Source organism: Neolamprologus brichardi, chromosome 16 (genome assembly GCF_056152115.1).
Source record: "Neolamprologus brichardi isolate AB-2024 chromosome 16, ASM5615211v1, whole genome shotgun sequence".
NCBI classification, from domain to species: Eukaryota; Metazoa; Chordata; class Actinopteri; order Cichliformes; family Cichlidae; genus Neolamprologus; species Neolamprologus brichardi.
The window spans coordinates 30,319,843-30,344,716 of NC_142119.1; the positions used below are offsets into that span (position 1 = coordinate 30,319,843).

At 40.0% G+C, this 24,874-nt stretch overlaps 2 protein-coding genes across 2 annotated transcripts in view; one reads left to right on the top strand and one right to left on the bottom strand.

Annotated features, from left to right (window-relative positions):
• The first annotated feature begins 3,405 nt into the window (after positions 1-3,405).
• On the top strand, positions 3,406-13,454 carry chpfa (chondroitin polymerizing factor a). The gene is made up of 4 exons (XM_006799104.3): positions 3,406-3,845; positions 7,264-7,828; positions 9,361-9,543; positions 9,699-13,454. Exons 1-4 carry the CDS (start codon positions 3,556-3,558, stop codon positions 10,959-10,961), a joined length of 2,301 nt encoding a protein of 766 aa, XP_006799167.2. The 5' UTR covers positions 3,406-3,555; the 3' UTR covers positions 10,962-13,454.
• Positions 13,455-14,738: 1,284 nt separating this feature from the next.
• The window catches only part of asic4a (acid sensing ion channel subunit family member 4a), a 94,829-nt gene continuing 84,693 nt past the window's right edge, over positions 14,739-24,874 (bottom strand). Inside the window, exons 6-10 of the mRNA XM_006799105.2 lie at positions 21,869-22,022; positions 20,521-20,612; positions 20,257-20,336; positions 19,553-19,663; positions 14,739-17,972 (exon numbers count right to left, since the gene is read on the bottom strand). Of these exons, the coding sequence (XP_006799168.1) occupies positions 17,817-17,972; positions 19,553-19,663; positions 20,257-20,336; positions 20,521-20,612; positions 21,869-22,022 (593 nt within the window). The 3' untranslated portion in view covers positions 14,739-17,816. The remainder of the gene's footprint in view (positions 17,973-19,552; positions 19,664-20,256; positions 20,337-20,520; positions 20,613-21,868; positions 22,023-24,874) is intronic.

The following is a 24,874-nucleotide window of genomic DNA, read 5'->3' on the forward strand; positions in this document are numbered from 1 at the left end:
ACTTTATGCCAAGAAATCTAACACAAAAAAATGCTCCTATCACCCTTCATTTACTCGGTGGGCTACAATGATTGTCTAAAAAGAATCAGACTAGCAGTTAAAGGTCAAATAAATATATTGACTAATGCAAAGTACCAATAGCTAAATGCTGTGATATAATGTCTTTTATAACCACTAATTTACTCTTATGATCTACAGTAGATTCCATATAACTGAAGTGATGAGAATATTTGCTACCACCAGGGGGCCCAAATCAGCAGAGCTCTGTTTGGTATTTAAATGAATGAACAGGAGATGTAACCTGAAAAATCACAGAAGATGTAAAGCATGTAGTACACTGAAAGAGGAGACTTTAAGTTTATGTATTTTACTTTGAGTAGATTATCAACACACCCACGCGGGACTCATGAGTGAATGTTTTCCTAGTTCTGGTCCCAAGCCCAGATAAAGAAAAAGAACGGTATGCAGCGTAAAATCTTTGCCAAATCAAATGTGTGGATCAGAAAAGATACAAACAGCTGTGACGACAGAAAAAAAGAGTAATGACACGAGGTAAAGACACAAGATTCAGTCACTGAAATCAGGCCTTATATAATCAAACAAGTCTCACTTTTTAAAGGGATACCTGGGTTTTTGGTCTGTCTTTACCTACTAATGTCTGTTCAAACAACACATGCCCACAGCTATGACTCCAAAAGATGATAACACACAAAGAAAGCATTGCATGCTTCCGTGCAAGCAGTGATACACAGACCATATTGAATCATGTCAGGCTTTTAATCTCTTTTAAACTCCCCCATTAAAAATTAATCAGCAGATGTCAGATGAGGAGAGAATGGAAGTCTCAGTGAGGAGGGTGAAATCAGGAGGCAGCTGAAGGGTGGACCGCACAGACCACAAAGCACGGAGTGTCCGACATCTGGACGAGGAGCACAGAAGCCAACAGAGAATAGCAGAACCAGGTGGATGAGCGGAAATTGTTAATAAAACGCACATGGGGCAGCGGCAGAGAGAAGCTTAAGATACAGTTGGTAATGTTTTTCACTGTTACAGCTTTAAAAGCGAGCCCATATCTATAGCATATAAAATGAGGATTTAATGCCTGATTTTGAGGTTGAAAATCCTTGTTGGTGTCCAACAGTTAATGAGTGGTTAGTGTGCAGCTTGTATTGAGAAGAAAAAAGGGCCTGCAGTGGCATGTAGTGATACACCTGGGTGGTATCAGTGTGCTAATGAAGGTGTTCCTGTGTTTGGAGGGAAAGGCATGAAGTTGCATGTCGTGTAAACAGCGGCGGAGGAAGTTTATGTCCTTTGAAGTGGAAAAATATTACGTTGCAAAAATTCTCTATACAACTAAGTTTTGCATGACAACTTCTAGAAAATAAAGGCACATCAGTATAATAAAAGTATACTTCAGTATTATTATTATATTATTATATTATTATTAGATGCAAAAAAAAAAAGCCTCTTGTAAGTGTTACATTTCAGCTTATTATATATATTCTAAGGTTACTTTATGCTTTACCCAAATATCTAATCAGCCAATTACATGCATTTTGTGGACCTGCTGAAGCTCAAACCGAGCATCAGAATGAGGAACAAAAGGCAATTCAAGTGACTTTGGATGCAGACTCGTTGTTGGAGCCAGACAAGCTGGTCTGGTTATAACAGAAGCTGTTGATCTGCAGGGATTTCCAAACACAAACATCTCCAGAAGCTACAGAGAATGGTCCAAAGGAAGAGAAAATATCCAGTGAGCGCCAGTCCAATGTGTGAGAATACCTGTTGATTCCAGACATCAGGAGAGAATGTACAAACTGCTTTGAGCTGACAGGACGGCAACAGCAACGTGAATAATCACTCATCTCTGAAACTATAACAGGTCAAACCTTGAAGCAGATGGGCTCCAGCTGCAGAAGACCACACCGGGTGACACTCCTGTCTGATAAGAACAGGAAAGTGAAGCTACAGTTCACACGGTTTCAACAAAATTGGACAAAATAAGACTGGAAACATGTTGTTTGTTTATTTGATGAGTCTTGATTTCTGCTAAAGCATTCAGATAGTTAGGTAGGAACTCGGTGTAAACAACCTGAAACAACCATGTTGTTTTTATTAACATTAATAATAATAATAATAATAATAATGATAATTAATATATATTTTGGCACACTTTCCACCCAGTGTCACCAACTGAGCATTGCTATCCAGAAGGGGAAAGCTCACGCTGGTTTCTTGAACATGACAATGAGTTTTGCTGTGCTCAAATGGCCTCCACAGTCACCAGATCACAATCCAGCAGAGCACCACTGGAATGTGGTAAAGATTGGCATCACCGTGTAGCTGATGTTATCGTGTCAACATGAACCAAAATCTCAGAGAAATCTTTCCAGGATATGTGCCACAAATACTTAAGGCATTTTCAGATATAAAATTGGAACACTATATGAATTACATTAGCAAAGGTATGCTGAAAAAGTAAAAAGGTCAGAAAACTGTAAAACTGTATCTATTAACACAGCAAGGTTAACTGTTCTTTATTGTAATAATATCGAATCATTAATTAGATTGAATAAAATAATAACAATCATTTTTTTTCTCATTCTTATGCATTTAATTTCAGCTATTAAGTTTACCTGTTTGTTACTTCGGTGTAAGCTGAATTTGAAAAAGGAAGGGAAGGGAGGGGGGCAGTGAAACGATGACAGCAGCTGCTGAAGTTCTTTAATTTGAGCTTGTGAAAAGAGGCCATCACCTGGTCCAGGTAGACAGGACCCTGGCTGTGTTTCAGCTCTCCCTCACCTGTGTCTTACCTGTCGTCAGTCGTAACTCATCGTGTCATGCTGGATGTGTAAGGCCATGAAAGGTGATCTAGCCCCCCCTCAAAAAAAAGAAAATCTGTACGTGCACCTGAACACAAATGGCCCTATTTCAGCATGTTTCCTGTCTGCAGCCCCTGTAGCAGGTTATCTAGAGTCTTTACCTGGAGAAGGGTCACCCTGGCAACCACTAAAAGGATACCCAGTTCTTAAAAATAAAAATAGTAGCTTTAATCCTAAACTTTAATTTAATTTAGTTTATTTGGTGTTTAATATGTAGCCAATGAGGAGGCGTCGTTCCCACCTTCCCAAGGCGAACTCGTAATCGGATATCAGGAGTGGGTGTCATTATTTAGAAGTGGAAAATATCTATTTGGCACTCATGGGCACGGAGATTAAAACTGTGTTCAGAGACACTAAAACAAGCGGGGGAAATCCGTGTCCCAAAACACGAATCGATAAATACGATTGGCCAATATCCCTCCGCCCCGCTCAGCACGCACAAAGTAGTCCCGCCTGTGACACGCCAAGCAGGAGGGGGCGGAGCCAAGCATGAGCTAGACTGACACGTAAGAGTCCTGCGTAAAATTAAAGGAAGAAGCTGCATCTTTTCCTCAAGTTGTCTCTGGATGCTCCACTTCGATGTAGAGTCGAGCTGTCCCAGTCCAGAGGCCTGTTTGGACGCCTTGAAAGCGACCGAAGCGGGACTGCCGGACAGAGAGATCCGACACTCAAGATGAGATTTTCGTTGTTAATTTCTGTGCTGCGGTCGCTCGGCCCGGTGGTGATCGGTATTTCTTTAGGCTTCACGCTGAGTTTACTGAGCGTGAGCTGGTCGGAAGACGCGTGTTCTCCGGACAGTAAGGAAGGGGAGGCTGTGTCTTTAGGTAAGGATGGACTGCTCAAAGGAGCCCGAAAGCCCAACTCTATTTCTGCTGTCAACGATGTGACGTCCGAAGAGGATTTTCAACCAAGAATAGTCCCGTACAAACAGATCCAGCCGAGCGCCCCAAAGAAAGTTTTCAGGTAACTTGTGTTTGTTGGTTCGCTTTGACTGGAGAGCACAGCCTGACAGCCTGTGGCTGATACTCAATCCAGGTCACGTTGCTATACACTACAGCACAGCAGGCCGCTGTGTAGAGCATCCCTTTTAAATGATGACTGGTCTCTGATGGTCATGATTATGATGATGGTGTTGAAATCACTCATTGTGTGACTTCACATCATAACGCCTGCGCGGGTAGTGTGGCCAGGTGTCCTACTTTCTGTGCACACCATTGTTCCTGTGTCCCATAAGTGAAGACAAAGATCTAGGTTTGGTTGGCGCAAGTTTACAGGCTGTAAAAGTGAGGACAAGATGCCTCACAAGAGACGTGCACATCTGTAGATGCAGCCAAACATGATTAAGAGGCAGAAAAGCTGCTGAAATTGCAGGTTTAACAGTTACTTCAATGGAGAAATGTGATTACAGGAGTTTGCAAAGAGTGTTAATTAGTGAGGGAGTTGGGAAAATTGCATTCAAAGACTTTTTTTTTTTTTTTTTACACATTCAGTCACTAATTCTCATGTAGCTATACGATTATAATTGAGTATCCTCATCATTAAAGCTAATAGTGGTAGCCACAGCTGATTCAGAGCCAGATCACATATCCACAGAAATTTGGACACAACGTGAAGTCTGCACCACTTCCTCTGCTGTTTTCCAGTGTAACCCTGGCCAGAGTAGAGCTAGTTTTTTTTCTGTGCTACAGTATGCCTCCAAACTTGCTTTTTTCCCCCTCTCTGAGTAAAGACCTTATTTAAGTGCTGGCCTCTGCATCCACAGTGGCTGAATTTCAGTCCAATTCCAAGAAAGGGTCTTTCCTCGTAAAGAAGTTCTGCTGAGGCTACAGATGCAAACATGCAATTGCCGAGGTTTCTGAGGCAGCTTATGCCAAACGTTGGTTTGTTCAGTAAAGGGTGGTGCATCTTATAATTGTTCTTATGAATTATGCCTAACCCTAATCCCAATGAAGCTAAATGTGGGGCTAAAGGAAGTAGGCTTTCCCAGATCAGGTTGATACTGTCTTTTATAGCCATTGTTATTACAGACTCTGTTCCGTCTGGTAATCCTTAGTTTTCAGTTGCATCCTAACTTTTGTAAACTTGAGCCAATTAAGATGTGAACCACTGTCTTATAATGTAGAGTCGGGTGTGAGACTCCTGAGCACTGTACTACCAAGCAGGATTTTGACTTATCAAGGTAACTTTGGTGTTAACCCAGGTTTTTCTGTACTATTAAGGTGGTTCACTTTTTAACCAAGGTTCATCGCTTTGGTAACTTAAGCTGTGAACCTTGCACATTAAAGATCAGCAAGTACAAAGTCTCCACCTCCTGACCAATCAGGTTTTCTGAAAATAGCGCCAGCCTTCTTGGAAGATATCTGACTTGATAGCAGGAGGGTATAAAGTCAAAGGTTTTTTTAATGGCTTCAGTTTGACTTTGTATTCCCGAAGAGTCAGTAAGAAAACTTCTAGGTCCAGTTGTCCTTGTTATGTTTTCTCTGTTGGGTGCAAACGATTTTACAACAGTTTTGTTGTTCTGAAAACATGAATATAAAAATCTGGAAACCTGTTTGTACTTATGGACTCTCTATCAATTGCATTTAGACAAAACCTACATTTTAAAATCAGTTTTTTGTATCAGTTCTTTACTGTTATCCATCATCAAGCTGGAGCTGAAAGAATAAAAACCAAAACTGTCCTATGCAAATTTAAACATTAATTTAATGGAATACTCATTTATACCTCATCCTTAATGATATAGTCTGTTAACTCACACAACTTGTATTTTTGCCAGCTTTTCTTTCTGTCTTTAAACAGGCTTAACTTTGTTAATTTAGTAGCTCTCTTCCAGTCTTACGGACTAAAACATTTAAAGAAATCATATAACACTAAACTACTGCACGGTCCTTTTCCTCTCACACTGCAGCAGCTGTTCATTCCATTATATCTGTGTAAGCTATTCATATTTTCCTAATATCATAGTTTACTCTTTCTTTGCGAAATCAGCTTCCAGTAAAATAATCAGTGCGACAGGTCAGATGTTGCCAAAACCCCCTTTTTCATGTGAACACGCTGATATCTAGATTAGGAAACTCTGGGTTAACTTAGTGAGTTGATAACCAGCTTTGTGTGACTGCTTATCTCAATCACCAGTGTTATGTTAAATTAGTCCAGATAACAGAAAGATACCCTGGGGATTTTGAACTCGCTGCACGGTACAGACCCAGGTCACCCTACAGATAACCAGAGCTCATGTAGATGTTCTCACATATACTGTTTGTCCAACCGAGAGTTCAAAATGCAAATATTTCATGTGGGACCACACATGTGAAGAGAACAGCTGCGAATTCTCTTGGGGGAAAAATGTTGTTTAAAATTTGTTCCACTGTCTTGAGTGATCTATTGACCAACATTTGCAGCTCCAATAACAGGCCATTATTAATGCTATGTGGAGCATAACAAGGAAATGAAAATCAGTTTGGCGTTGTGGTGAATGATGAAACACAATGCAAGTTCTTACATGTTTACTTTTCCGAAGAACATTAGTTGTTACTTGTGTGTCAAGATATTTAAATCATCTAATCGACAAACTCGGTTTTGGTGTTTTCTGTTAAGATGGAAATATTGCGAAAGCCTGAATGGACACTGATGTTTAGAGTATCTTCTTGCAGATTTGAAAGGGGAAGCAAAAAAAAAAAAAAATTAGTCAGAAATGCTGTAAAGTCATCGGGCAGTCCAGTGTGAGACTTACAAGCCACCACTATAGGTCACTACATCATGTCTGTTTAGTCCTTGTTTTCTGTAATGATTTAATAATTTCTAGATGTTTAATGAGCTGAACAATAAATTACAAGACTCTACAACAGTTTTTGAGCCACACCTCAATAGTTTGCTTTACTTCAAAGGAGTCTGACATTCTTGACATTTTTTTTTAAGTGATTTTGAGCAATAGTTCTCCAGGCGTTCTGAAGGTCTTTCAAATGTTTCATTTGAACATTGAATGGGAATTAACGAGCAGTCAATCTGATCTTTGTACTTGAGCATTTTTCAGAGCAATGTTATTTTTGTTTGTTAAGCCACTTGACCCTGACCTATGGCATTCATTCATTCATTCAAGAATAAAAGACACCAAAACCAGTCTTGTGCCTGCACATAACAGACAACTTGGCGCATAACCAATTTTAAATTATATCTTTAGACACCAAATTTGTTTAGTTGAATTTATGTAAAAAAAGAACAACAAGGTGATTCCCAAAGAGTCATTACACACCTTACACAGTACTTTACATATGCGAAATAATATATTATGATATAAGATCTATTTAGATCATTAGTTCTTTTGTTGGCAGTTTTCATTCAAAGCAGCATCCACTCAGTCACCGTTTGACATCTCTTTCAGGGCCAAGTACATCAGCACGGAGTTGGGGATGCGGGAGCGTCTGTTCGTCGGGGTCATGACCTCCAAAAACACCATTAACACCTTAGGTGTAGCTGTGAATCGAACCATCAGCCATCATCTGGACGCTGTGATCTTCTTTACTGGCTCGCGCAGCCGCAAAATCCCTCACGGCATGTTTGTGGTTTCTCATGGAGACGAGAGGCTGATATGGAACATGTTCCAGACCATCAAATACATTTTCGACCATTACATCAATGAATACGACTGGTTCTACTTTGTCCAAGATGACGCCTACACTGAAGCCGACCGGATCAAAGCCCTGGTGGAGCACTTGAGTATGGATCGAGAACTTTACATGGGCAGGCCTGAGGAGTTCATAGGTGGGGCGATGGAAGGGAGGTACTGCTATGGAGGGTTTGGGTACCTCCTGTCACGTAGCTTGCTGCTACGACTCCAGCCTTTCCTGGAAAATTGTAGGAACGACATCCTGAGCGCCCGGCCTGATGAGTGGCTTGGACGATGCATCATTGATTACACCAGCATAAACTGCGTTGGCGAATATGAGGTAGGTTGAGAAGTGGATTTAGAATCCTATGACCCCATAGACATCTATGCAATCTGATATACTGACATCAGAAAAGTCGCTGCCTGCTGGCTTTCAGAAGTAATGCAGGTTTAAAGCACTTAAATCTACGTTTGGGACACAGAAACTTTTATACAGTCTTTGAAAGACCAAACACCTTTTTTTTTAATAGTGATTTTTTTTGTGTATCAAACCACAAAGAAGACTTGCACAAAGTCTTTCATTCAGAACAGCCATGTGATAGGTCATAGCAGTTTTTTTTTTTTTTTTTTTTAAAAACCCTCACAGTGCAAATCATGCTTTGCCTCTGGGAAAGCACTTAAAGCTGACGGACAGCCAGCTATATAAAACTGTAATTACCATGCAAGTACAGAGATGGTATTTGTGTTACAGAGTGGTTTGCTAATACCCTTTAGCCTTGCATTTTTTGCATCTCCAGCAGCACTGTGGAATAAGCAAACAGGCAAAGAAAGCACAGCTCACAGTTCAGCTTAGATTCAATGGCGTGAAAATCCCCTGTGGGTCAACATGCTCTGCTCCTGTAATGTCATTAACATTTAAGGTCAAACAAGCTCTGTCTCCACCCTTTAGGCAATTGGTTGTGTCATTCAGGCAGTCTGCTTCACCCATACTAAAGTTTTTGTTTTGTTTGTATTATTTTCCATACATGTAAAAATCTTTTTAGCTTCTATTTACCCTTACTTGGCCTTCCCCCAAAGCAGGAAACCATCTTGTACCATAGCTGAGAGTGAGTAACTTGGCTATCTTAAGTGCCCCGAGCCAGAATAGCTCCACCAGAGTCCCCTCACACTCCCACACTCCCAAGATAAGGGGGAGAAACAGAGGCAAGCTAAAAGGCCTCAAATGGCTGAAGAAAATAGCTTGAACACAGACCCAGGCATTTTTTTTTTCTGTTAAGAAAGAGAACACTGATAACAATTAGGCTTCACTAAGTCTTCAACTACAGGGCGTAAGTTGGAAAACATTTCCAACAGAATTGCTTCACTGCTCAGTTAAGCATTGTCTCTGTTCTTTGTTCTTTTAATAGCTTGATCAGATTGGGTTCACTTTTTTTAATCACTCAAGCTCCTTAGGTGGTTACTTTGTTTTCGGCTTAAGTGACCATGTCTGTTAGTGGGATTCTGCCGCCTGTGTCAGTCACTTCTGTTAGTTTCCTCCTTTTTTTCCCCCTTCAAGCCTGTTACTAAAGTGAGAGACACTGTTAAGAGTGCCCAAAATAAACACATCCCTAAAAATGACCAAAAGTCTAACTGTAAATATCTCCAGTTATAAACCGTCTTGTTTTATTTAAACAAAAAAAAAAGAATCTGTCTACAGTTCACTGTGCAATTATGGTCAGCCTTGCAGCAGAGACGAGAACAAGATGCTGCCTGGATGGCATGTAATGTTTGTTTGAATGAAAGCAGCGCTGCATAACAGCTGACAGCTTGGAATAACAATAGGCGTGTTTGTGTCGTCGCACCTCATGAAAGGACCTGTGTGATTCCTTTCAGGGACTTCACTACCACCATTATGAGTTGGCAAAAAACTCCGATCCAAGCAAAGAACAGAGTGAAGAGTTTAAGAAAGCCCTGACCGTCCATCCAGTGTCTGACCCGGAGCAGATGTACCGCCTGCACAGATTCTTCACTGAGATTGAACTCCAGAAGACTTATGATGAGATTGCTAAGCTGCAGGTAAGCTGATTTTCAAGTGTCGCAAATCACCCGTGGATCAGTCACAAATAAAAACCTGCCTGCTCGCCTCTATTGTTGGCACAAAATACCACAATTTCAGTGTAGTACGAGCTGGGTTAAATGTGTCTATTTTAACACTTATTGTGTTTCCACAGGCAGAAATAAAGAATGTGAGTGTTGTTGCTTTTGAGGGGAACCGAAGCGCCCAGTGGCCAGTGGGGATCAATCCTCCTTTTGAACCAAAGTCTCGGTTTGAAGTTCTGAAATGGGAATACTTCACAGAGGAGGAGATTTATTCGTGCATCGATGACTCACCCAAGTGCGAGTTGCGTGGCATTGACCGCATGGACGTGGCGGATGTCATTGACACCGCCATAGGAGAGCTGAACAAGAAGTACATGCCCACTATACACTTAAAGAAGCAGCAACTGATTAATGGCTACAGACGCTTTGACCCCATTAGGGGGATGGAGTACACCTTAGACCTTCAGCTGGAGGCTGTTAATCAGAAAGGTCACAGCCGCTCCATCACAAAGAGGGTTCATCTGGTGCGACCTTTGAGCCAGATAGAGATCATTCCCATGCCATATGTCACTGAAGCTACAAGGGTCCACATTATTATACCGCTTACTCTGCAGGACCGGAGCTACGTCGATCACTTTCTTGAAGTCTTTGCCTCGAATGCCTTTGAGACCAGCGAAAATGCAATCCTAACCTTCTTGTTTATTTATGACCCAGTGGAGGCCCAACAAGTTAGCCAGAATGATATATTTGCCAGCGTGAAGTCTCAGATAACCGTTTATGAACGCAAATACCCTGCAGTGAAAATCCCGTGGATCAGTGTTAAGACGGAAACGCCATCCCAGATCAAATTCATGGACATCATCTCAAAGAAGCACCCCGTCGACACGCTCTTCTTCCTGGCTGAAGTCAACACAAACATCAATTCGGAGTTTCTGAATCGCTGTCGCATGAATGCCATAAACAATTGGCAAGTATTCTTCCCCATTCATTTTCAGGAGTACAACCCCGACGTGGCTTATCACAACCAGCCACATCCAGACACACTTGATCTGGTCAAGGACGCGGGCCTTTTTGACCGCAGGTCGTTTGATGAAACGTGCTTCTACAACTCGGACTACATGACGACGCGCAGTCGGATGGTGGCGGACGTCCAAGAAAACGAGGAGATTCTAGAGAACATGGATATCTACGAAATGTTCGTAAAGTATTCAGGTCTGCACGTATTCAGGGCAATAGAGCCAGCGTTACGCCAGCAATACCGTTATGAAGTCTGCAACCCAAGACTCAGTGAGGACATCTATCACAGATGTGTTCAGAGCAACTTGGAGAGCATCGGTTCTCGCTCCCAACTTGCCATGCTGCTTTTTGAGCAAGAGCACGGAAACAGCACTTAAAAAAAGCAGTGAAACCTGTGCTCCTGCACGTTCGCTAAAAAAGTCTTGAGGCTTGAATTTAGGGTGAAGAGGGCAACCGTTGTGCCACCACCCATCGCTTAAACTTTTTACCAAGTATAACTCCTGCTTAGGGGTGTAGGTGACTTTTAGTCACCAGGTCAGGTAACACAAGTGATTGTCTCTGTCTTCCTGTGTGCATTAAGGGCAGTTTGGATATATAAATGCAGTACACTCGCAATGAAACCTTTTCATATAGTTTTAATGATTGCGTCAAGCAGGCTTTGACCACTAGGGGGCAGAAACTTTGCAGTATTGACTTGATTGTTATGATTCAGACGTCCAATGCATTCAGTGGGATTTATAACCTTGATTTTGGTTCGCAACACTTGGATGTAACACTTGTGCTTTTGACTATTTTGAATACAACAGGCATGATTGAGCTGATGTACTGGCTGCAGCTGCTCGACTAAACGAACCAAAACAAGTTGCAAAAACTTTCAGTATGTTGTTGCTTTTTCAGCGGGAATGTCCTTTAATTTAATGTCGATATCAAAGGTATTTTAAAGCGGAGCTGTTTATAATTTTTTTTTTCTACTGGTAACCTATGTGTCCCTTCACAAGGGGGCACTGAAGTGTTGCACTTTGGTAAATACTCAAATCAGTAAATATCAAAAGTGCATCTTTGCATATGTGCCTTGACAAAAATGACTCCACGAGGTATTGTACATCTATATATTTTTTTAGATTTATGAATAAAATCAATAACGCTTTGGATAAATGGGAGGTGTTACCTTTCACTGTGCATGAAGCCTGATACAGCGGTGGTTATCGCAGAAATGTCAGACCACCAGCTATCCACAGGCTGCACATGTGCCTCAAAGCAGGGAATGGAGCTTCTGAGAAATTGCTGCTGGAACTTTTATATAATAGATACAAACCTTTATTTTTATGTAGGCCAGCATTGTGTTTTTAAGTTATTCAGAGGTTGTCTACTTGTAAGTTTTCCAAGAAAACTTGCTTGCATGAGGCAGTAGATGAGGGCGAGGGCTCATTATTAAATGCTTGTAGCGAGTCCCTTTTGAAATGTACGGTACTTTTTAAATTAGAATCGAATTAGTTTAGTAACAGCTGAAATAAAGAATGTATGAAGACATTTCACCAGGTGTAGGCAGTCTGAGAACTCCAAAAGAAACTGTTTTTGTTTTGCTTTTTTTTTAAAAGAATTTCAACTGTGTTGTTAAGATATTGTAAGTCACTGGTTGGTATCATTGTCCTCCCATGCGGTGTGCTCAGTTACACAAATGGCTGCTTTCTCCCAGTTGTAACGCTGCCCAATGGGGGTCTTTTCTGGTGGAGGTAGCGGTACTGGACACCATAATGTCGTTGAGTATATTATAATGTGCAATATTACAGATAACACAGCTGAATATGTCTGATGGAGGACTTTTCATTTGAAAGCAGTGTGTATATCAAAATACTGTACGTGACTCATTCTTTCTGTTTGATACGAAGTAAATACACTGTAATTTCTTATGACAAGACCTTTTAATGTATTTTCTCTGACACTAGACACTTTTCATCATCCGGTTTACTTGGAAATACATAAAATCAAGGCAAGTCCTGTTATTTAACTGTAATTGGATTTGATGTATATGTTGGAAACACTACATCCACTTTGGTGGTCCTGAAAGGTGTTTTCTGTATCGTCTGCCATGTGAACATTTTTTTTTTTTTCCCCGACGCGTCTTTTTTCAAGATGAGTCTTTCTTTTTACCATTACGGTGCACCAGCTTGTATGAATGTTCGTCTTAATCCTTTGAAGAGTACGATGCTAATAATGTGCATAATTGAAAATATAATCTTCCCAAAAAAAAAAAAAAACCCACTGTGAAAGATTGCTGAAAGTGCTGAGATTACAATATGAAGTTATTGTGGTGATCTGCGTCGTCTTTGCCTTCTGCAGACGCGAGAAGCCCAAAATTAAAGGAGCGGGCAGATTAATTATCGCATCCGTCATCGCCGAGCGCAGTCTCTTAAGTATTTTGTCCATAATTTATTCAATCTGTCATATCTCCTAAATTATGCATCTTCTAAACACTTCAGCACTAACAGAGGCTTCCATGACATTTTCAGCGCATCTATAAATATTTTATAGACACTCTATTTTTAAACTTTTTTTTTTTTTTAAAGCTTTATTTACACTGCAGTTTCTATTTTATTATTTTGTGACAGAATCAAGTATCTGCTTTGTCCTTGTGCTTTCAAACAGAAACTAAATTCACTTTGGATCAAGCAAATTATTTAAAATAAAACATTTTTTTTTCTTTAAAATTTTCCATTGCTGATTGAACCTGTTGGTTTACAGTGTTCAGTGCACGTGGGTACTTGTAAAACCAAAGCAATACGTTTCAATTTAAAAAGTTCATCACATCCAAATATGTGCTGTAATTACCAATAAGCTGTGAATTGTAATTTTGTTTTTTGTTTTTTAAATAAAGGATGTTTAAATATGACATTTTGTCCTTTTGTTGTCTGGATTGCTGTGATATAACATTGTTGGCAATGCAGGAACAGAATCCTTTTTGTCCTTTAGGTGTCAGCAGAAGAACGCGTTTGCTGTCAGCAGCGCAGGTCCCAGACCAGTAATGGCTACTGGCCGCTACAAGCAGAGGATTGAACGTGTAGAAATCACATTTCTAATACGAAGAAGACGGTTTTAATCTCACAGAAATAAGCGGCGTTTTCTCAGCAACATTGCTGCGCACGTTAGAACTTGGGTATTCCTGATGTCTGGGTTGGGTAAAAACAGGGAAAACGTCGCAACCTTAATTACAGCTTTAGTTATTTCAAGGGTCTATATGTACTGCCCCGAGGCATGCTGTAAAACCGCATAACTACAGAGCAGCTGTGAGTTAATTGTAAGCCATTATTTTGTACTTTATTTTATGTTCAATCCCAGGACTTTCTCCTGTCGTGTGAGGACAAGGTTGTTTTAGGTCCTCCAGAAAGCAGTAAAAAAAATGTAAAAATTAAACCATCAAAAAAAAAAAAAAAACCCAAACAATTTACCTTTTAACAAGCAGAATTACACATTTTTTACCATCTCTATCAATAATCCTACTCTCATCTTCTAGGAGCTAGCCTTCGAGATGTCTTTATGCAACCTTAAAGGTCATTCAAAAGGAAATAAAAATGACCAGAGTCTGAATTGCTATTCAACGGTGTGGTTTGTATGGGAATAAAAAGACGGCATACAGTGAAATGGGATTTAAGAGGCACTGGTTTTTATCTAAACTTTAATAGTCATTGTATTTACCATATTTAACATTTATAAAATGTGTTCTAACAGAAGAAATAATCACAAGATCACACTTATATACAAAATGTAAGCGTTCCTTGTCACTGCAGGGATAGTCCATTTCCATTTCTGTCAGATATAGGATGAAATTTCTCCTTTTGAATTCCTGACAGCTCCTTGCATCACCCTGCACTTATATTTTTCTCCGAGGCCTCAGCTGAAAAAAATAAAATAAAACGAGCAGGAGAATGGCAGATATTCAAAACCTAACATCTGTGGCTAGTGAGATTACATTAATTTTTATGGGTAATGTAGCAAGCACATACAGGCTGATTGGTAGTTTAAGCTTTTAAAAACATAGGTAGGTCCCCTATGTAAAGGGAGCTCGGAGTAGGAATCCCAGGAATGTGAGCTACATGTTGTTAAGAAGGGAAGATGTCCCGTCTGCTACAGCACAGACCTGCCGCCCACTGTGTGGCACCTCACACAGGCTGCTGCTGCTGTAAAGTTATCTGTGTTTGTCGATGAATGCAGAATTATCTGAAGTTGTGTTTTGCAGTGAACCTAAACACACCGTCTTCAGGATTAAAAAAGCCTTTCCACATCCACTTTAGGCTTTTCCGTTTAAATAAAACTCTACAGCAATAAAGCAGCCCTGTATTCATCTCAACACACCAACCCCTGTGTGACTTCTCTGAGGATAGCTACAATTATTGATGACAGAGGAGAAGATTGTTATGCATAGCCTGTACAGGATGCCATCAGAGACTCAGATTGGGAACCTTTTGAAAATGTCAAAGTGACACATGATTATGAATATTAAACAGCCATGTATAGCCCATGATTACTTGAAAGGAGGCAGATGGAGACTGGAATCTCACTGTGAGCCAAAGAGCAGCAACAGAATACACCTATCAAATTAACGGGAAAAATGATGTTGTCATTTGTTAACATAAAATTCTGTATCGTGTAAGGTATTCCTGCATTTCTCAGACACTGGAGTGTCTGCCACCTTCTGTGCAGGAACAAATTTGGTTCACACTCTGCACCAGCGCATTGCGTGATACCTATTCTGACACGTGTAAGTCCAAACTACAGCTTGAGAGCACACATCTGCAAAAACCTCACTCAAGATTAAAGGTGCTTGTGATATAAAACATGCAGTCCCACGTCACTGATCTGGATTAGCATATACGCTGACCTTTCTAAAATTTCTTAGAGGTTTGTACTAGCAAAGCATACAAAAACTTGTATCAGTCCTGAATAATTCTCTCTTTTGGGTGTAACAGAATGCAATTAATTTGCAAAAGAAAATAATGAGGAGCTCACAGCTAGTCTTTACCGGCTACTTGGGTAACCTCATGTACAGCCCCCACTACTCTACTGCAGGAACTTAAGCAAAACAACAATTTAATCCCCCCCCGGTTGTTTTCTTCTCTTATTATAATGAACTAAAAGCAAATTCCAGCCTTAAGGATTTGCTAAAGTAAACGAAACACAGATTTCTTTGTCACAAGATAAAAAAAAGTGTGAGCAGCATCTGCCATCTTACTACTACAAATATTTCAAGAAAGAACGGGATATTTCTGTTCAAAATCACACTCGAGCACAGACACATGGCCAAACAGATGAAACGACTGACTATGATGTAGCTGACAGCACAGGACCCCATTCTGGTTGAGTTGGTCCTACTAGTTCCCTGAAACAAAAATCCATATCGGCAATGTTTCAAAGGTTGTCCATCCCATCTCTGCTATCATAAACAATAATCTACTTTAGGTTATACAATAAAACATAGACAATGCTGTTGTAAGTTCCAGTTTCTTATTCGAAAAGAATGGTGCAAGAAAGAGCCTTAAATCAAATATGCATTTCTAGGTGGCTAAGGGAAGTCTGGTAAGTTCCTGCAGTGGAAAAAAAAGAGAGACTAGTCGTGAATCAGTGAATCAGTTTATATTTCCCTTTGCTTACTTGTGCTCTTAAAAATTTGTGTTGTCCTCTGTCCTTTTTTACATAAACCAATAAGAATATATATCCGGCTCAGCCACAGTACCTGTTTACGTTGCTGCCACATCTGCATCTCCAGAGGTGGCTTCAGCTGATAAAACCTTCCCGCTGCAGTAATACTCTTCCAGCTTTTTGATTGTAATCCCTCCTTTTTTCATGGATCAGCTCATCTGAGCTGTGTCAGTCTAGTGTGCTCAGTCATGTGTGCAAAATGTTAAAGTGCGCATGCAAACACATAAACAAACACACACACACACGCGCTGGGTCCCCAGTGTAAATAGCTGCTGTACTTTTACAGTAGTTCTGAAGGAGATGAGTTTGCAAAAGAAATGTGTAAAAAATTCTCTTATTGCTTATGTCAGCTTTAAGTAAGGATGCTAACCAAGATGAAGAGTGGATGGTGGGCAGAAATGAGTCGAATAGGAGGAATACTTAAAGCGCAACCATGTCATATGTGAAAACATAACCCAATCCTCATCCGTAAGCAAAGCATGTTTGTTGTCTCAGACATCTTAAAGGAAATGATGGATATAATAGTCACAATGCATTCAGTCCGTTCTTGTTACCTGGACGAAAGTATCAATGTCTGGCAGTCTATCGTATCTGCAGATTGTAAGTGTACAGTAATTGCTACAATCGTGATCGTTATATTTTCTTATAAAAATTGTCTCTAAAATGTATAAATAACTAAAATTAATAGTACATAAGATATATATTAACTAAAAATAAACAACAACCATCGAAACAGAACCTTTAGAACTTTCTCATTTTTACGTTGGACTTTATGTACAGGTACAATGCTACTCTCTAACACCTTAACCACAAACCAGACAAAGTGTATCATGTGGAAAGATGCTGCTAGATCTTCTAAGCCAAGGTCATATATTTCAGCCTAAATAGTTCCCTTCATACTTTGGATGGTGAATAAGGTATGCTTACTGAATTATTGTCATCTTGTATACAATATAGAACATATAATAGTATCTCTTTAAATAATTACATAATATATTGTGTAGATGACTTGATATGGTACACTGTGTTCTCCTCGAAGTAAGAGAAACAGTTTCAAGAGACATACATGGAAGGATACAGACGGGGAAAAAAAATCTGAGATGCTAGCTGAATAAATAAATCTTTTTTTTTCTTCTTTCTTTCTTTTTTTGGAATATAAACTGGATCAAGGTGACATGCAGTCCTCCTCTTGTTCCCTCGTAGTGATCATGTACCAAAAAATTGGTCCTGTGTCTTGAATCACAACATGAAGCGGGGCGATGTTGAGTGGGATCCCATCCAGAGACAGAGAGAGAGATAGAGCAAAAAAAAAAAAAAAAAAAAAAAAAAGGAAAGGAGAAAAAGCCGTGTCCGTTTTGTGCCTACATACTGTACATACAAGTGGTTTGTTAGCAGCACAAGTTTGGTGTTTGACTTTGGCTGTAGCTTTTCACTGGTGACAGCAAAGGAGTGACGGAAATGCCAAGGGTCTGTTATTGGTCTCAACACAGACAGCTCTTATCTTCTGTTGTCACCAAGACAGGAAACAATGGTTGGCTTTAGCAAGCGAAGTCCTCAAACACCCCGTGGTGTCCGGCACGGTGGTGGTGAGGATGAGGATGGGGGTGAGGGTGAGGATGAGGGACGTGGTGGTTGGGGAGAATCGTGTTAGCATAGGCCCCCTCTGGGTGACTCCGTGGCATGTCATTGGGCTCCTGTTGAAAGCAAAGCAAAGGGGGTCAGTAAGTATATTTATCATTAAATATAAGTCATTTTGATTTAAAGGAAAAGCCCCTTATCCCTGGGAAATACTTGCTGCTAGTCAGATCATAAGATTCTCTTGTGTTTGATGTACGGTGCCATGCTTACCCACCTTCTTGTTTCATTCTTGTTAGTTTTTCTTAGTCTTTTTGTTTTAGCTGCACATGTCACTGTAGCATACCTGCCTGATGTTGTCAAAAATGTCCTTGAACTTCTTCCCGCTTTGGGTCAATTTTTTTGTCTCCTGCGATTAGCCTTTCTCATCACATAAAGAAAGCTTTAGGTTAAGGGGGTTTTATTATGCTCATTTCCACCTCCATAATTTTTTTTTTGCTATACTTTATACTGGGGCCTTGATGCAGTCATTCACATCATCCTCTGCCTGAAACAAGCTGTTTTACCTCTTCTTTCTTCAAAGGCCATCTTCTCTTTAACCCAACTTTCTTCTTATGTGCTGCCCATCGCAACCATGAGGTTTGAACAGCCAGAGCTGTGTCCCTGAGATGACCATATTAGGAATATCCCCTCTCACTGAAGTGATAAAGCTCTAAAAGTAGGGTAAAAAAGTACAGGTGGTTGCCAGTGCTACTCTCAGCCTCCTAGTAGATGCATCTATGGTGTAAATCCTGGTTGATTTTCAGAAAAGTTGATCTCTGACCTTGATCTTAATTTCAAAGTTACTGAAACTTGCACTCGCCCGAGATTTATAGTAGATGCACGTATGGTATCAATTTCAAAATCATACGTGCCTCGTTCAGGAGTTATCACATTCACAAACGTGGGAGTCCAGGCTGCCCTACCGCCTGTCCGCCTGGCAGGGTGCTGACAATACCCCATCATCCTTTTACAGCTGAGGAGTAAAATCTGTCAGGAACTGGGTGTTAAGAGCCGACTGAAGCCTAAGGTTATGGATCACAGGGATTACTGGTGCATGATTAACATCAGCATCTCTTGCTGTAACAGTATAAATATTACAGAAAAAGGAAAGGAAAACATAATAGCTTCAATTTAAAGTACTTTCAGAGCTGTATGTAAGATAGATGGCTAATATCTCCACCAGGCCAGCGTTGATTCATTTTCTGTAAGTTGTTAATGGATTTTAATGCGGTGGCATTTTTGCTTGTATTTATAACCGTTTCACAACCGCTTGTACCACTGACCTCAACAACGAAATACAATATTAGTCAACGTCTGACACAGTTTGTCAGGGTTTTGGCATGCAGCGTGGACATAAGACACAGTCATAGTCGGATAAGAAGCCCATTGTTCACACAGAAATGAGCAACTTCCAAATAAAGTTGTGCAAGAGCTAATATGAACTCTGGGGGAGGATGTGCTTTGCGCAGTGGTTAGGACTAATTAGGAACATTACACTCTTTATTGTTTTAGGAGTGGGGGGGAAAATATTAATTTGCTTCTCCCTTACTCACTCTTTTGTTGTTTTCTAATGCAGTTACAGTGCTGCAGGGGAAGTTGTACACTCGGCATGAAACCACTGTAAGCATCATTTGTTACATTGCACCATGTGCTGTACCTTTGCTTTCATTTCCTCTAGACCCACTGTTGCAACAGTGCTGGCCTGCTGCTTGTTCTTCTTCTCCTCTTTCTGCGGCCTCAGCAGACGCTGTAGCCGGTGCTTGATCACCTGGTTTCGCCGAGACCACAGCGGCAGGCAGGGTGAAAGTGAAGAGATGAAGGAATGAGACAAGACACGCAGCGGTGTGAAGGGTTCATCTGACATGACGTCTGCATTACAATCCCTGCCTCTGATTTTGCTTTATTCATACATGTTTGGCAGTCAGCAGGCAGCTGGGTGTGAAGCTTAAAGGGGATACAGATGAGGCAGGAGTTCATTTCATGATCAGCGTTAGTACCATGTCCTCAGCACCGACCTGAGCGGATATTAGTTTCTCCTGCCTGGGAATCAAATAAAACTTCTCACATGCATAATAAGTGATAAGATTCGCACTGCAAGACCTCTCCTTAAAATTTCAGGTGATTTTGTCTCAGAAGAACATACTGACATGCTCAGTGGTTACATTTGGAAATTAAAACAAAGGATGACAATTAGAGGCAACAATGAAGCACTAATGTGTTTTATAAATAGTGACTGTTGGTTGGTTTCTGAAAACCAGCGGGACAATAACTGTTAATTATCGCTAATTATACCGCAGCTACCGCAGGTCTGGTTTCATATTGTGATTGGCTGATATGTGCGGACTTGCATGCACATTGTACCTCATAGATATAATCCAGTATTTCTAAGACTGTCAGGATGCTGGCTCCGATGAATAAACCCATCTGTCCACCAATGTCACCTGAAAAGAAAGGACTTAAGTAGTGAAGGAGAGGCCCAGCGGACACAATACCCAATCTGCTCCCATTTTCTGCTAATGATAATGAAAACTAAGCAGCGCCGCAATAAAAACAGCTTTCACTCGGCTCCAGCGAGAGCATTTCATATTCTGAAAATAGAGGAAAAAAGAGACAGAAATTACTTACCCAATAAACCTGCAACATCGTATGCCTTCTTCTGCTCAATCGTTTCATAGTTCAGAGCTTCGAAGAAGATATCCAAGACCAGGAAGTTGTCTCTGAAAAAACAGTGTGAATACCACAGAGAACAGTGAAATTCACTGGTAGAAATATAAAATAGTTTAAAAAAAAGAAGAAAAAAATCAAGTCATCTTTATGCTCACTGTTAACTGCCAGGCCTTCAGCGCTTTACACAGATCTAACCAGCGCTTGCGAGATAATGAGGTGTTACAGGGTTTAACTGAGGCGAGCTGAACGTGCGCTGACGGCATGCTTAGTCACTGCCACGTCCCCGATGTCTGCGGATTTAGAAAAGCTGGTAATATTAAATGTAGTGAGGCATCATACGCGCATTCGTTTAGCCATGTTTACTTTCTACACGTCCCCAACAATTAGGCACTGAGAGGAACTGCAATGAATTACTTATAATTTAAATATTAGCAAATGATCTATATAAGATACTGCGGAACAGAGACTAAACATGTTTATTCACAGCTCCGTGTTTTGATTTGATCGGTTGGCTGCCCTTCCAAAACTAAAGGTTGGAACAGCGGCTGGTCTCACAGGCAGAGCAGAGGGCCTGGGATGTCTGTTTTATGGACATTGGCTCTTATTGACATCATAAAGACTCCAAAGTAACTGTCTGAATGTGAGTGATTACAGGCAAATGCACTGACCTCATTGCTTCAAACTCTAGCCATGTTTAAAAAAACTGTAACAATTGTAACAATACATACATTTTTGGAAAATGTATATATTTAAGATTTGTCAATTCAAAGATTTTATACATCAGGATATTATCAAAATAATAATAATAATAATAATATAATATCCAGATATCCAAAGTGTTGTTGTTCATATGAGTGTTATTTATCTAATTTTAAGGCCAGTTAAGAACCAGATGATTTTTATTATGTCCTGATATGTAAAAGAATTGACAGAGGGTCTTCTTTCTTTCTTTTTTTAAAAAAATCATAACTGTACATGAGAGAAAAACCAAAAAGCAGCCGAGGTCACCTTTAGTCTTTAACATACAGACAGCAGCAATACCAGCAACAAACTTAGAATCTTATACTACAATAAATATTTCACATTGTCAGATTAAATAAAAAGGAAGATGCTCCTACATCTACACACCACTGCATGACAAGCAGTTTTCTAATACTGTACAAAATATAATTGGGTTTTGTTTATTTTTATGGGCGTGGGTCTGTCAGTGATTGCAGGCTGGAGGTCATTGTTTATGGCAGTAGCACTGAGCACCACATCACTGCTCATAAGTGTGTTAGGTCCTGCTGAAGGTTCCCTGCCGTACCTGATGTAGTCCTCCGACTTGTCGTATTTCCTGGAGAGATAGCGAGCTGAGCCCTTGCTGGGGATTTTGACCATGGAGAGCTCTTTACCATAGCGGGTGAGATTACAGGGCGTCTCACATGGACAGATGTCCCCGCTATTCTTCTGTAGCTGTGCTGCAACACAAAATGGCAGCGGTGCTGTTTAATAGACACAGACTGGGTCAGTTTCACTTCACCTCAGAAAAGAGATCCGCAACACAGATACCAGGTGGTAACTATCATTATGTACAGCTTTGTTCTTGCTTTATGAATCACTATTTGATTCATTTGTGCAGTTTTGTTTTGCCAGAGTCAAATTGTTACACTCAGTAAGACTAAGCGCACTTGTGTGCTAATGCTGTACAACATATACTTGTATATACTGGCTGATATGGATGAATAGGCTTGTTTTTATGCTTTACTGGGTAGAGCAACACATTGTGCCACCACTAAGCATCGTTTAATCATATTAATCTCGTGCCATGCAAACTTCTCTTTGCTAATATTTCTCCCAACTGTACAGGACGTGCTAGAAGCTACATATAATTAAATTAGTAGTTTAACTACAGCATTGTTTTCAGTAGTTTGTTGAATTCTAATGTTTTACATTTCCGGTAGAGACAGAATTAAGTAAATCAAGAGGGACAACTCAGGTTGAAAACTTTGGAGACACTGTTAGAGAGGCAAGGCTGAGCTGGTTTGAGCATGCTGAAGATGGAGCAAGAGGAGGAGGAAAAGAGGAAGACAACAGAGAAGCTGCAGACAGTTGGTGTGACAGAAGGAAGCAGCCGACTGAAGAAGAAGAAGATATTTTGCAGCTTGTTGGTGGTTTTTAAACACTGATACAAAGTTACAGTTAATTCAATTAACGTTTTGCCTTTTTGTGTAAGTAAGTACTGAAAACTACCAGCTGTGTGGGAGAAAAAAAATCCATTAGTACAATTCATTCCAGTGATGTCACTGTGAAAAGCCCAGATCGTACATAATGGTTTATTGAGGCTGGATGTGAAAAAGATGCATGTAAAAAAGGCATCCATTGAAGTGCTGATGTGTAAACTGGAAGAATGGGCATAAAAATCTCACACTGTAGTATAAAAAAACCCACAGATTTCATCTAGCGTTCTTTTTTTTTTAAATCAAATGTATTTTGTTTCATTATTATTATAAATGTATCTAGTATTTTATAGATATTATTATATATAACAGCTACAAGTGTGCTCGTCCTGCTCCTCGCCCTCTGCCAGGGTCCTTTTACTCTGAATTTACAGAGCTAAGAGCATCCATACATTTGTTCTTGCTCGCTTTTTTCCCTTCCTTTTTTCTCCCTTTCCCTGGTCGTGTGTCTGTGATTCCAGAACTGAGATTTCCATTTCCTCTCCTCCGGTGAGCGTCTCAGTTTCACGCTGGTACATGTGAGCTCCCTATTAGCTGCCAGCTTAATTCAAACATCTAATAATTTCAGGTGCAAATTTGTATACAATGAGGAAATAAGGGCGTGCCCACACCCTCTCCATGGATAAAGATAGGAGTGGAAATGAGGCTCGTGCATGTGCATAAAAATCCACAATAGCCGAGATTATTAAATGTAGATGCTGCATATGCATGGATTTCTAAATCTGATGGAAAAAAAAATATTAGCACGATTCTGCCATTGTGTTTACACACTGTTTTAGTCACGCTCTGAATTTTAGGCGTGTTGTCAGACTGCTCAGACTCGCAATAACATTGCACTTTATTAGTCTTACTGACCAGTCAGAGAAATTTAGAAGCTGCGTTTTAACATGTGAATAAAACAAAGCACACTGTGATTTGTTTTATAATCATTTATCCTAACACAGATGTCTTTTGTCTGTAGGAAGACAGACAAAAGACATCATAGCTTTTACAACATAACACCCCAAAAGTTGGGACACTGCATAAAATGTAAATAAAAACAGAACACAATGATTTGAAAATCTCATAAACCTATATTTTATTCACAGTAGAACACAGAAGACATTTGAGACGTTTAAATAGAGAAAATGGACCATTTTAAATGAAATATTAGCTCGTTCTAAATTTGATTGAAGCAACATGTCTCTATAAAGTTGACACAAAGTCATGTTTGCATCCTATTATAATAAATGCTGTATCCAGTTTAACATTGTCTCGCTGAAAGGTGCAAGAAATCATCTGATTGGGAGCACATGTTGCTTTAAAGTCTTATTTACCTTTCAGTATTGACGGTACCTTTCCAAATGCTCAAGCTGCCAACTCCACAGGCGCTAAAGTACCCCCGCGCTATCAGAGCTACATGTTTGAAGCTAAGCAGGATGCAGTGTCCACGTTTACCGAAACAGAATTTCAAGTTTTGATTCTTATAATCACGGAACAATTTTTCCACTTCGCCTCAGTCCACTTAAAATTAATTTTGCCAAGAGAAGATGGCAGCTGGCCATTTTCACACGACTCATTGTCTAAACATCTTAACAAAACTATCTGTTAGTCTAATCAAATTACCTAAGAGACATGACTATAGTAATGGTGTTTCCAGTAATCCTGTGGCAATATCCACTTAGAGAATAAATGGTGAAGAAGGGCTACATTAGGCCTAATTAACATGCAGGTATGAAATGCTCGCACACTGGCAAATACGTTTTTATAGTCCTGACTTTAAAGCATCACAGTGGATGCAGGAGAGTAAATAGCTTTTCCCAGCATGTCTCTTTAAATTGTAAATGCATTCAGTCCAGACAAAAACGGGTACGGGAGGCACTGAAAGCGGTAATTATAATTTGATGATTTATGAATTTTATAACTCAAACAATTAGGTTATTTGTATGCAGGAGCATGGTGGCATACATCATTTGTCTGATGTGGGAACAAAACATCTTTATAATATAAATATATAAATTACATCTTAATGTATTACCTTTCATGGGGGCTGAATCTATTAGTACTGTCTGATTCAGGAATATGACCCCCATGAATATTGTCCATTCTTGCGA